The sequence below is a fragment of the Phaseolus vulgaris genome, chromosome 2 (genome assembly GCF_000499845.2).
Source record: "Phaseolus vulgaris cultivar G19833 chromosome 2, P. vulgaris v2.0, whole genome shotgun sequence".
Taxonomy (NCBI): domain Eukaryota; kingdom Viridiplantae; phylum Streptophyta; class Magnoliopsida; order Fabales; family Fabaceae; genus Phaseolus; species Phaseolus vulgaris.
Genome location: NC_023758.2, coordinates 36,299,539 through 36,310,368, shown reverse-complemented (window position 1 = coordinate 36,310,368; position 10,830 = coordinate 36,299,539). Strand labels below are relative to the sequence as shown.

General features: G+C 33.4%; 1 protein-coding gene across 2 annotated transcripts; it reads right to left on the bottom strand.

Annotated features, from left to right (window-relative positions):
• Window positions 1-141: 141 nt before the first annotated feature.
• On the bottom strand, window positions 142-8,877 carry LOC137811753 (small RNA 2'-O-methyltransferase-like). 2 transcript variants are annotated; one of them, XM_068613587.1, is made up of 10 exons: window positions 8,680-8,877; window positions 7,727-8,026; window positions 6,599-6,688; window positions 5,606-6,060; window positions 5,276-5,521; window positions 3,004-3,938; window positions 2,763-2,914; window positions 2,574-2,690; window positions 1,717-1,854; window positions 142-937 (listed from the first exon to the last, which is right to left on the bottom strand). In XM_068613587.1, the coding sequence occupies exons 2-10, from the start codon at window positions 7,997-7,999 to the stop codon at window positions 503-505; spliced, it is 2,841 nt and encodes a 946-aa protein (XP_068469688.1). In that variant the 5' UTR covers window positions 8,000-8,026; window positions 8,680-8,877; the 3' UTR covers window positions 142-502. The 2 variants fall into 2 exon arrangements, with proteins under 2 accessions (XP_068469688.1, XP_068469689.1); XM_068613588.1 differs by having other exon boundaries at window positions 2,763-2,911.
• Window positions 8,878-10,830: the final 1,953 nt, after the last annotated feature.

The following is a 10,830-nucleotide window of genomic DNA, read 5'->3' as shown; positions in this document are numbered from 1 at the left end:
AAAGATAATTTACTGTCATTTAGGTTTGATGTGCATCACAGGCTATAAATTGAGTTTTTCCATTTAAAATTATATTTTCACATTTTTGTGTTACTTATTCTTATTGTCAAAATTTAAAGAATTCAAATATAGATGAAAGCATGGACAATTTAAAAAAAAATTGAAATGATATGAAAGTAATAACTAATAAAATTGTTCATAACTACAGCCACATAAAACGCTGAGCATTAGCTTCACATACTATACTCATTCGAAGTTATTTATTCTTCATGGGACGTATAGGTAGTAGATGCAATATACACTAATAAGAAATGTAATGGAAGAAAATATATAAACTATTTCCTCTCGTTTTTTCTAATCATAAACCTCTCAATTCACCTTGTCTTCTCCTAGCATCCATTCTACCTTGCCTTGCTTCTCTGCTTTCAAAAACACCAGCAATCTGATTACCTAAATAAAAGAACTGTACTTATCTCGCTATTGTTTTCAAACTTCAAATAATCTATTCCTTTCTACTATTCCATTCCCATATTACATTATAATGGTGTTCATCAGCATGCTTCAGTACATCATCTTCAAGTTTCCAATCCCTTTTAAACAAGGCAATCTGTGAAGCATAGCCGGGCTCCACATCAGCAGAACCACCAACACCGCTAAACTCCACACTGTAATTGTGCCGAGCAGCTAAGTCAGATGCCCATTGCCTGAACTGTGCTCTGGTCCACTCAAATTTGTGGTCGTGATTACGAAACTTGCATGATTGTAAGAGGGTTTTCTCGTCTGATTCCTCTTGTTCTTGGGTTGGAGGACTCGACTTCTGGAGTACTACATTGTATTCAAAATTTGGAGTGGAAACAATGAGAATCCTTGGCCGAAAAAAACTTAATGCCACATCCCCAAATAGACAAGCTTGATCTTCTTCCATATGTTCAATTACCTACATTGTATCATCGATTCATATAAGTTGACTCAGGTCTTAATAGTGTTGCACAAAAACAAACTATGTAACCACAAGACATAGGAACATGACAGTGATAGCATAATACAAGACCAATTCAACTAATAAATACAAACTATGAAGTATATTTCCAGTGAGTTGGTGCAGGAAGTAACAAAGAGGTGTACAAGTACAATTATTACTAGTTATGGCAATGCAGAAGGGGTTAAAGAATGATAAGGACCACTAGCAGCGTTACATAAGGCCAAGGTGCTTGAACTAGAATGTGTACATGAATATGCTCAAACATGTGCATACCGCATACTACCATGAAACCGGTGACTGATGTCACTGCAGAGGAATAAGAAAACAAGAAATCATCATAATGTCCATGTTCCTGACCTGCTCTACCATGTAATTCCATCCCAAGTAGTTCCCATGAAGGTAAACTTACATTATTCAGTCAAACTCTTTTTTTACTTTCAATCTCAGACAGACAACTTAATATCAGTTATATTAGATTAATAGATTGGTATAAAAACATTGACTCGTAGTAAAGAAAGCATACGGCACAATTTGACATATTTAAACCCTAAATTATTGATGGCAAACTTATTTATCAGACAGCCAACATATTCTAAACTCAACAATAATGAAATCATTTATCATATATGATTTACTAGCAGAAAGAATAGACAAGACGTCTACCATGAAGACAGCCATGTCAAAATGAAGTTAACGATGGAAGAAGGGAATATACAATGGATTATGAAATTTACCTCCAAACAAGTTCCAATGTCAAATCCATGCAACTGAGAGCCAAAATTTGTAATTGAACCTTCATAAAGAATAACTGATTGTACGCTTGTCCATTGCCCACCGGCATCTGAATTTGCGCTTAATTTTGAATTAAGTACCTGCAGAATTCGTGCACACCAAAACCCAAACAGCTTTACTAACAAAGCAATATTTATACAACAACAAAGCATTTTTCCACTAAGTGGGCTGGTTAGAATGGACCAAACAATTTCATGATGAAAATTTCCGTACTTAGTCAGCTGTCACTTTAATCAAAGATATCATCCTCCAATATTAAAAAATACCCTCAACTAGGAAGAGCACATCCTTTTTATTCAACAAAAAAAGAATAATAAAATAGTGTTTACCAATTACTTTGATATTTTCTATGGCAACGGACACTATTATGTACATAGCAAGAATTTCCTAACTTTAGTGATGAACAAAACCAGACTCGCATACATGATGAACAAAATAAAAGCCTTTTTCATATTATGCATGCTATATGTAATGGGCTTAGACCATATCTTCTGCATTTTTCTTATTTTATTTATACATAACCCTCTTATTTATAAATACATAACCCTCTGTGCTCTATACACACAAGGGAAGGGATTAATGCCTCTTTTTATTTTATTTTACAATGCAAAAAAGTTGGGACACATAACGAAGTAAACATTTACATCCCTATGGCATACTTCTAAAATCTATCTTCTTCTGATAAGACTCCCCAAACATTATGTGTTTTGAAAAACTAAACCTAGCTCTTTATTGTACATCTAAAGCATAAACCCTGACAAATGAAAACTTTGTTAGATGAAAGTGAATGTGAAGAGACCTTTGCAGCACGACTAAGACCCTTTTGCGAAATATCAACACCCGCCATTTTCTCCAAAGACGTCGGATAATTTAACAAAGCTTCCAACAAGCTTCCAGATCCACATCCAAAATCAATCTGTGATGGAGAGCATCAATTTAACAATTTCTATTCACCAATGAAAACCAAAGATGAAAACATTTTGCATACCAATGTAGTAGCATGGGATTCTTGAATTTGTTGCACTGCAAATTCAACCCGTTGCTTTGAAAGAGGAGGGCTGAAAAGAGCTTGCTCCATTCTTTCTTCGGGAGGTTCAGCAACCTTGATCAAACTTATTTCGTATTCTATAGAACAGTCTTCTGAAAATAAAATATAAAACCATGACAGTCAGCAATTTAACCCCACACTGAACCAGGGAAGGAGAGAGAATTGAGAGAAAGTAACTCACTAGAAGATAACAAGGACAACATTTTGGTTGATTCACCAGCTGAAGCAAAAATCAAATTAGAAGTGAGAAAGTTTGTAGAGAAGTAAGCGTACTGGCCAACAGACATCTGCATAACAACCTCCTCAATGCATGAAACCGCAGCACCGACTCCCACTTCAAATTCAAATTCATCACAGACTTCAATAACTTCTTTGACATTCTGACTCTCCACAGCCAAAGACACTGAATACCTTATACAAGGTAAAGATCCATTGCATGGACAGACACCAGAATATGGACCTTCAATCTTTAACGACTGCACTATATTCCCCAGCATGTCATATGATGAGTTCATAAAGGTTGGTTCAACTAATTTATTGCATTGAATTGCATTAAGTTGACCATTGTGTGTTGATTGACCGGCTAAAATCTCACTGATAATGTCGTTGGAATAAATCTGGATATTAAAGTCATCTGCAGTTTCACAAAGCCGCTCAAAAGGGAGAATCACACTCTTAAACCACATATCCAGCCATGATAGAACTTTCAATGAAGCGTTCTGAATAGCGTCATTCTGCTTTTTATAACCATCCTTTGGGGAACACAAAAGTATTAAATCTCCACACCTAGAAAGCAATTTTATTTCACATTTAAACATCTCCGAATCTGAATGCATAGGACTTGTTACACAGACCCCATTGCCATGCTCAATCACATTGTCACCAGATTCTGCAACCTTCAAAGATGACCCTGATAATACTGACGATGTTTTGAAAGGATGAAATGAAAAGAGAGGTTCGGATAGACGATGCTGGCGGCAAAACATACAAAGTATATCCCTTGGAAGAGAACCCCTCCAGTTTGCTCTTGTGGTGAATCTTGATGGCAACTCCGCTGCAAGTATTGCCTCTCTGGACAATTTATAAATGCCGCCTGGTGTCTTCCCTAGAAGCATTCTGTAATGGAAATCTGACCCTCATTAAATGATGCAAACTAACACAATTTTGCAGACATAGATGTTGAAAAATTTTATTGGCTTATTGAAAAAGACAATTACAAATGTCGATGTTCATCAAAACAAATATTTGACAAATGAATTCAAGAGAACTGTCAGACTCAAAAAAGGCTAACACATGAGAAACCAAAGTCTGAAGATGTTAGGCATCCATACACCATACTTAGTTACGTAGTTAGTTTAGAAGACTGAAATAATTTAAATAAGGCATGTTGCTTATAAATAAGAGGAGCTAGAGAGAAATATCTGTCGTCTGAGAAAATAATGGGGCGAAAACAGGGTCTATCCAAAATCCTGAATATTCAATAAAATTCTTTTACAACTCCTGGTTCAAATTCTATCAGAAGAGAGGTAAACATATGAGTTTAAGAATACTCTTTCCTATAATCCCATCGCACACATTCAATTTCCAGAGACACAGATTCATGAATTTCTAAATTAACAAAAATATTTCACAAGAAATAAACTGTTTGTTAGCATTGTCATACACGATATGCCACAGCTTTAGCCAGAAAACAAAAAGAATAAATATATATATATATATATATAACTAGAACAAATATATATTGAATACAAACCTACCAAGAAATAGAGATCTATAACTTTATATTAACACAGACACTGGTACCAATGGACCAATTCAGGATAAATTGTTTATAACCATGGAAGAAGAAAATAGCAAAAGAAAACATAGATTTCTGCCAGCCCAAAGACCATAATTTCCTACTCAATGAATGGATACCTCTCTTTTATCCAAGCTACCCATGTTTCTCAAAGGTTCCCACACTTCTTGCTATGTAAGCAAAGTTGTTACAGCCTAATCCTTCCTCTGCTCCTGTTTATTTCCCCTACTATCCTCTTTTTATCTCTCTAAACTTCGGGATGATGCCTAACAAACATCTAGAGAAATTATGGTTTCCATAGATTGACAGTAAGTTTGTCAACAATAGAAAGCAGAATAAGGCAGACAGAATAATCAGCATTTCAGTATTACAGTAGTTTAGATAACAAGCCTGGTAAGCTCCATTTCTAGGTCCAAACATATGACAAAGGAATAAACACGAAATTGTTTACAATAAAGAAACCAACAAAAAATTTAGAAGTAGTTCTGCAGGAGAGAAAGAATACTTTGGTTGGCCACTATGATACAGCAAAAGTGCATGACATAATAGCATCTTTCTTTTAATCAAGTATAACTTGTAATTTACTCTTGAAGGCAATTTAAGTTTGACAACTATGCAATAAACAACTCAATGAATCATTTGAATTTAAAGAGACCTGTAATATAACCGAACTGATACATCCTCATAGAAAATGTCTCTAGATTTTCGTGTATATCCAATCGATGCTAATATTGCATCACCAGTTATATCTTGCCCAGAAAAGTAACTTGCCCTTACATTCAGAGATCCCATTAAATAAAGGGTTTCTTTTTCGTTTGCAAATTTAGAACATAGATCTTGTAGATACGGTTTCGGAGCAGTAAAGAATAGTCTTGTCTCAGAAGAAGCTTTACCTAAATTCCTGTAGAAAACAAGAAGTCAAGAATAAGTTAGTATGTATCCTTGAAACGTGGAAACTTTTCGGTAATGTCATTAATTACCATACCTTGAAATCATAACATTGGCAGCATCTTCAAAACCAAGTTCATTTGCAATGACATCAAGGTAGTATTCTCTTAAAGAAATATGAAGAATAACTGGTTCTATAGATTGTTCCACTGAACTAGGAATGCGTATGGCAGCAACCTGAATGCATTCTAGTGAATCATGTTTTTTCATCAATGACTCTACAATATCCTGTGGATACGGAGACAGCCTTCTAATATAGAGATGTCGTTCAGAAGTAGCAAGATACTGGCATAAGTTTGTAGTGGCCCTCTTTATGAATGAAATAACCAAAAATGGGTTTGACTCCACATCAGGATTAATACATTTACACAAGCTGAGAAGCTTTGCATCATACACAGCAAGGACAGAAATAGGAATTGAACCACAAAGGTCACCTTTCCTCCACAAAGTTGCTCGAATGTGACCACCAAGAGGATGATCACATAAAAGAAACTGTAGATGCACCAAATGGCAGAGAAAATTGAATATCAGACTTATTTAAAATTCACTAATAGATAATGTCAGAGCAGCATGCCATAAAAGAATTAAAATTCCTTTTTACTAATTTGTCAACATGATATAGCTGCTAAAGATAATTATAAATTCTTTACTAAAATAAAATTATAGAAGGACAAGACAAAAAAAAGTGAGACATTATTTTTTTAATGCATTATATTATACTTTCAGCTGGCTTTTCTAAATTCTAAAACAAGTTCTTTTAAAATAAATTGAGTCCATATGGAAGTGTCAACTCAAGTGTCTAAGGCACGCAAATATCTCATCCTACATCTCCGAATAACAAAATACATTTTTTAATTGCAAACCTAATTAGTAGTGTAAGACATGGGTGTTAGGGATGTGTCCATAACAAAAATGCGTCTAACAAGTGTAAGAGATCGTCCATATAAGAAGTGTGTCTAACACTACAACACTTCAAAGAGGAGTTCCTAGCTTCATGGCCTAATATACAAGGTTAAAATAGATTACCTACCTTATCGGAAAATATGTTGGCGATTCGAGCTACTAAACTTTCTTGTGCTTCTTGTGGAGTGGGATCAATGGTCTCTGTACAAATGCCAAGCTGCATAGCATCATGGAAGTTAAAATGTCATAATCCTTACGACAATAAACACTTGAATAAAAGATATAATAATAATATAAATCTGGTTCCAATGTAGCAGAAAAAAATATTAGAAAATATCACAATACTATCAAACTAGGATGTATAGATATAAAACATACTGTAGCGATCGATCCAATGTTGGGGAAAAAGAAATATGCCTATCCATAACATTTTTGAGAAATTATATATAGTTTGAAACTATTAGTGTATACTTACTCAGATGTATTAGCACCTAACATTTCACGTGTGCCTATACTGTATATTTTTCTTTCTGTTTGTGTAACTATAAGTAATCAGTAGACAGCTGGATCTTGATCAAATCTGTTAAGAGTCTGTTAGTGACAGCTGGATCTTAAGTAGTCTGTTATGAAGCTTTGTTAGTTTGTCTTCACCATAGCCTGATTTTATATATACACGAGTCTGCACTTTGTGCTATTAACTTTTTCACTTTTCAGAATCAAACAGATTGTATAGTTTTTCTCTAAAGTGTCAAGTCTATTTAGAAACAATGAGACAATGAGTCGGCAAAATACAATCAAGGCCACATTAAAAGTGCTCTCCATTCTCCCATACAGGGCATTGACCAAAAAACAAGAAACATCAATGGAAAATTCCAGTGAATTGAATGATACATTACACAAGCACTCAAAAGACTCAAAACAAACCCATCCTACAAACTTGACTCCGATCATCATCAAAGCATGACTAAAACTAAACATAATCAGTTATAGCCAAATGTAACAGCATTAGCAATTAGTCATTTACTGGTTCTACCTCTTCTTGTTGACTTAGAGAATGCTTTTTGAATAAATAAATAAATTCAAAAGGCATGTGAGATAAGGCTGTAGCTCGATTCAAAATAACTGTGACTGAACAAAAGGAAATGTTGTTTATATCATAAGTTCACAACAATCATAGATAGTTGAAAGGGAAGTCAAGAAGGATGATAACATAATAAAAATTAATAATTTACATACTGATCAGAATGAGTGATACCTTCTTGATAGCAATCTCTGCTGCAGATTGCTCCGCATCCTTCTTTTTTTTAAAGGTCCCTGAAATGACAGAAAGTTCTGGAAGCTGTAATGTGCAACGATAAAGGCAGGGACGCATTTGTGGAATACTCAATCCAGGACATTCAATTTGATGAACCTCCTTCACTTCCTCTACCACATAGCAAGCCTTATCGCCAAAATTTTGGTGTATTATGGCCTTAGGTGTAAGGGTTGGTTTCTTGTGTGAAACAACAAGATGTTCTCTAGTTTCCATGACAAAAAGCTCAGACCATCCAGTAACCTAGAAAACCAAAAAAAAAAGATAGATCAACCAAGAACTTGTTTTATCCCAACATACTTCAAACTCAATACATTATCATATTGACAATAAATTACTTCTTAAGTGGCTATTAGCATACTCGGAATAAATAAACATCACATAAGTTACCCTTCGCATTTTCTTTAAGGGATAGTAAAATATTTAACTGAAGGACGTGTGAAATGCATTAAACTAAAACCTAACTTATTCTGCAATCAGTATTTGGAAGGGGAGAGGGAATCTAACCCCCAATTAGCAATACTTAGTAATCCAATTTAACATTTCCAGAAAACTCCCAAATATAAGTTCACCAACAAACAGACATCAGAATTTGTAGTTTAACATATTTTTCAATAATAACTGAAAAGAAAAAGAAAATTCGATCACTTCATACTCGATTACCAGCATAAGGAAGTCCAAACAAGCAAGCAAGCAAGCATACATTTACGATGATAGTAATAAAAGGAAGCAAGCATAAAAGTAAATGACAAGAATGAAACTAAATGCGGAACACGGAAGAGAATGCGATGGGAGTAAGAACTCAGAAGCAAGTTGAGGATGCGCTTGAAAACGTTTACATTTCAACATTCAAAATGAAAAAGAGAATAAAAGAAAGGAAAGGAAGAGATGAGAACCTTGGTTGAGTCGAGTGTGGGAGCAATGGGGTTTGTTTGTAATGAGAAGGGAAATGAAGAATTGTTGTAAAGTGTGTTGGAGAAGAGAAGATGAAAAGGTTTCGTTTTGCTTTCAAGTTTTGGGTTCGTTTTCGCCGAGTGAGTGGCAAATGCGAACCCGAATCATGCGTCTACGCGTGCTAACTACTTGCTTGCCAAGTTTTTTATTGACTTAATAATATACTAACAGGTGAAAACTCCTACTCCCATCTCTTCACACTTTTTTATAAAAGTATAATTAGAAGGTATTACCAAAATTTATGTAAAATTTAAATAATTATGTAAACAAATTAAAAATATATTTTTTATAATATTTTAGTTCTACAATAGGAATACTTATAAATTTTCATCAAAATAAAAAAAATGAAATTTTAATAAAATATGCATAAAAATTATTAATTATAAAACACTTTAATTTTTTATTCAAAAAATTATTATTATAATCATGAAGAAGAATGATACATTCACAACCTGATCCAATATACAACCTCCCAATCTATATTTTTCAATCATAAAAAAAAATACTTTAATTTTTATGGATAATTTTTGTAGATAATGAAAATTAAAAAGCTAGTTAATGAATACAAAATCAATCGAATTTACCTACTGATTTAACTTATTAACCAAAGTATAACTCATTCTGAGATAGTTTTGAGAGATATAGTAGGTAAGAGTAAATGACTTCATTTTTCCAGCAGATTTTTTTATATGCATGAGAGTGATTTACATACTAATTAATTAGCATTCATTTTAGGTAGATTATTTCTTAAAATCGACAACTAAGATTAATGTGTAGTTTGACATTGTTCGTGGAATTTGAGATATTAAGGTTCAATTTGAGATATCTAGGAAAATGTTATGTTTTCATTTAAATATCATTATGAGAATTTGTTAGCTAATTTTTCTAAAATTGTAGGCACTATAGGTGAATTAAAATGTTCAGATTATGAATGAATTCCAATATTCAGTGTTGAACTTTAATAGGTTTCTAAAATTCTTGACTTTGTGACTTTTATTTCGATTAATGTTGTTGTTGATTCTAAATATTTTGATGTAGTTTATAATTCCAATTCAATTTTTTTTAAACCATGGTGTTATGGCTTTTGATTTTAATTATATGAACTCTATAATTTCTATTTCTTTTTTATTTGTAGATCAGTGCTTCTCCAAGACCCTTCACGTGATGCAAGTGCTAAAATAAAACTAGAATATGAGTTTTAGCACCTTTTGTACAAGAGTCACCAACAATGGAGACAAAATTGAAGTAAGCACTTTTAGCATCAAACCATAATAAGCTACCAGTTATCATAGCTAAAGATTTGTTATTAGAAAAAGAAGAGAAGTTGTTGAACATTGAGGCAAAACATAAAGGTTATTAGTCCAACATTTGCAAATATACTCTGATTATACACAAAATTCAGTTAAGGGAAAGAGTGAAACAATAAGAAAACCCAGAAAAGTTCAACATACTCGATGTGGTGAAAAAGAAAGTTAGAAATTTTTAGTTGTTTCTTAACTTATCATACTTCATATAGCTAATGCATAACTCTAATAGAATTGGTTCCTAAAAAATCTTGCATGAGATTGATGAAGAATTCCAAAGATAAATTGGCGCATACAATAATACAAAAAAATTGTTGAGTTGTTGTTATTATAAAAAACTGAACAAAGATAGTTTAAAGGATCATTTTCCTTTACTTTTCAGTGTTAAAATGTTAGATAGGTTGACAAGTCAGTTACATTATTATTTTCTGGATGGATTTCCTAGCTATTTTCAAATTCATATTTCATCTAGAGATTAGGTGAAGACCACTCTCACATTTCCACTTTAATGTTTTTGCATATTTTTTTGCATATCAAAAGATGCATTTTGACTTATGTAATACACCTGGTACATTTCATGATGGAAGATGCCCAAGCTCATGTCCAAGTTCAAGACCAACAACTAGGTCCATGGCAAAATTGATTCAAGAAGATTGAGACTTTACTACTGATGGTAGAGAAACTTTTCTCTAATGTTCAAAGACCCCTCAGAGGATCACAAGGAGTAGAGCCCAAGCCATGGGAGTTGAGCATCAACTAGTTTCTTTATTTGTAATTTCAATAGAGTAG

Excerpts from the sequence above, each read along its gene's own strand:
- LOC137811753 (XM_068613587.1), bottom strand. The coding sequence starts at position 7,999 with ATGGAAACTAGAGAACATCTTGTTGTTTCACACAAGAAACCAACCCTT. Across the intron at positions 3,939-5,275 it reads TCAGTTCGGTTATATTACAG|AATGCTTCTAGGGAAGACAC; the intron begins GTCTCTTTAAAT and ends TTTCCATTACAG. Across the intron at positions 1,855-2,573 it reads GTCTTAGTCGTGCTGCAAAG|GTACTTAATTCAAAATTAAG; the intron begins GTCTCTTCACAT and ends CGAATTCTGCAG.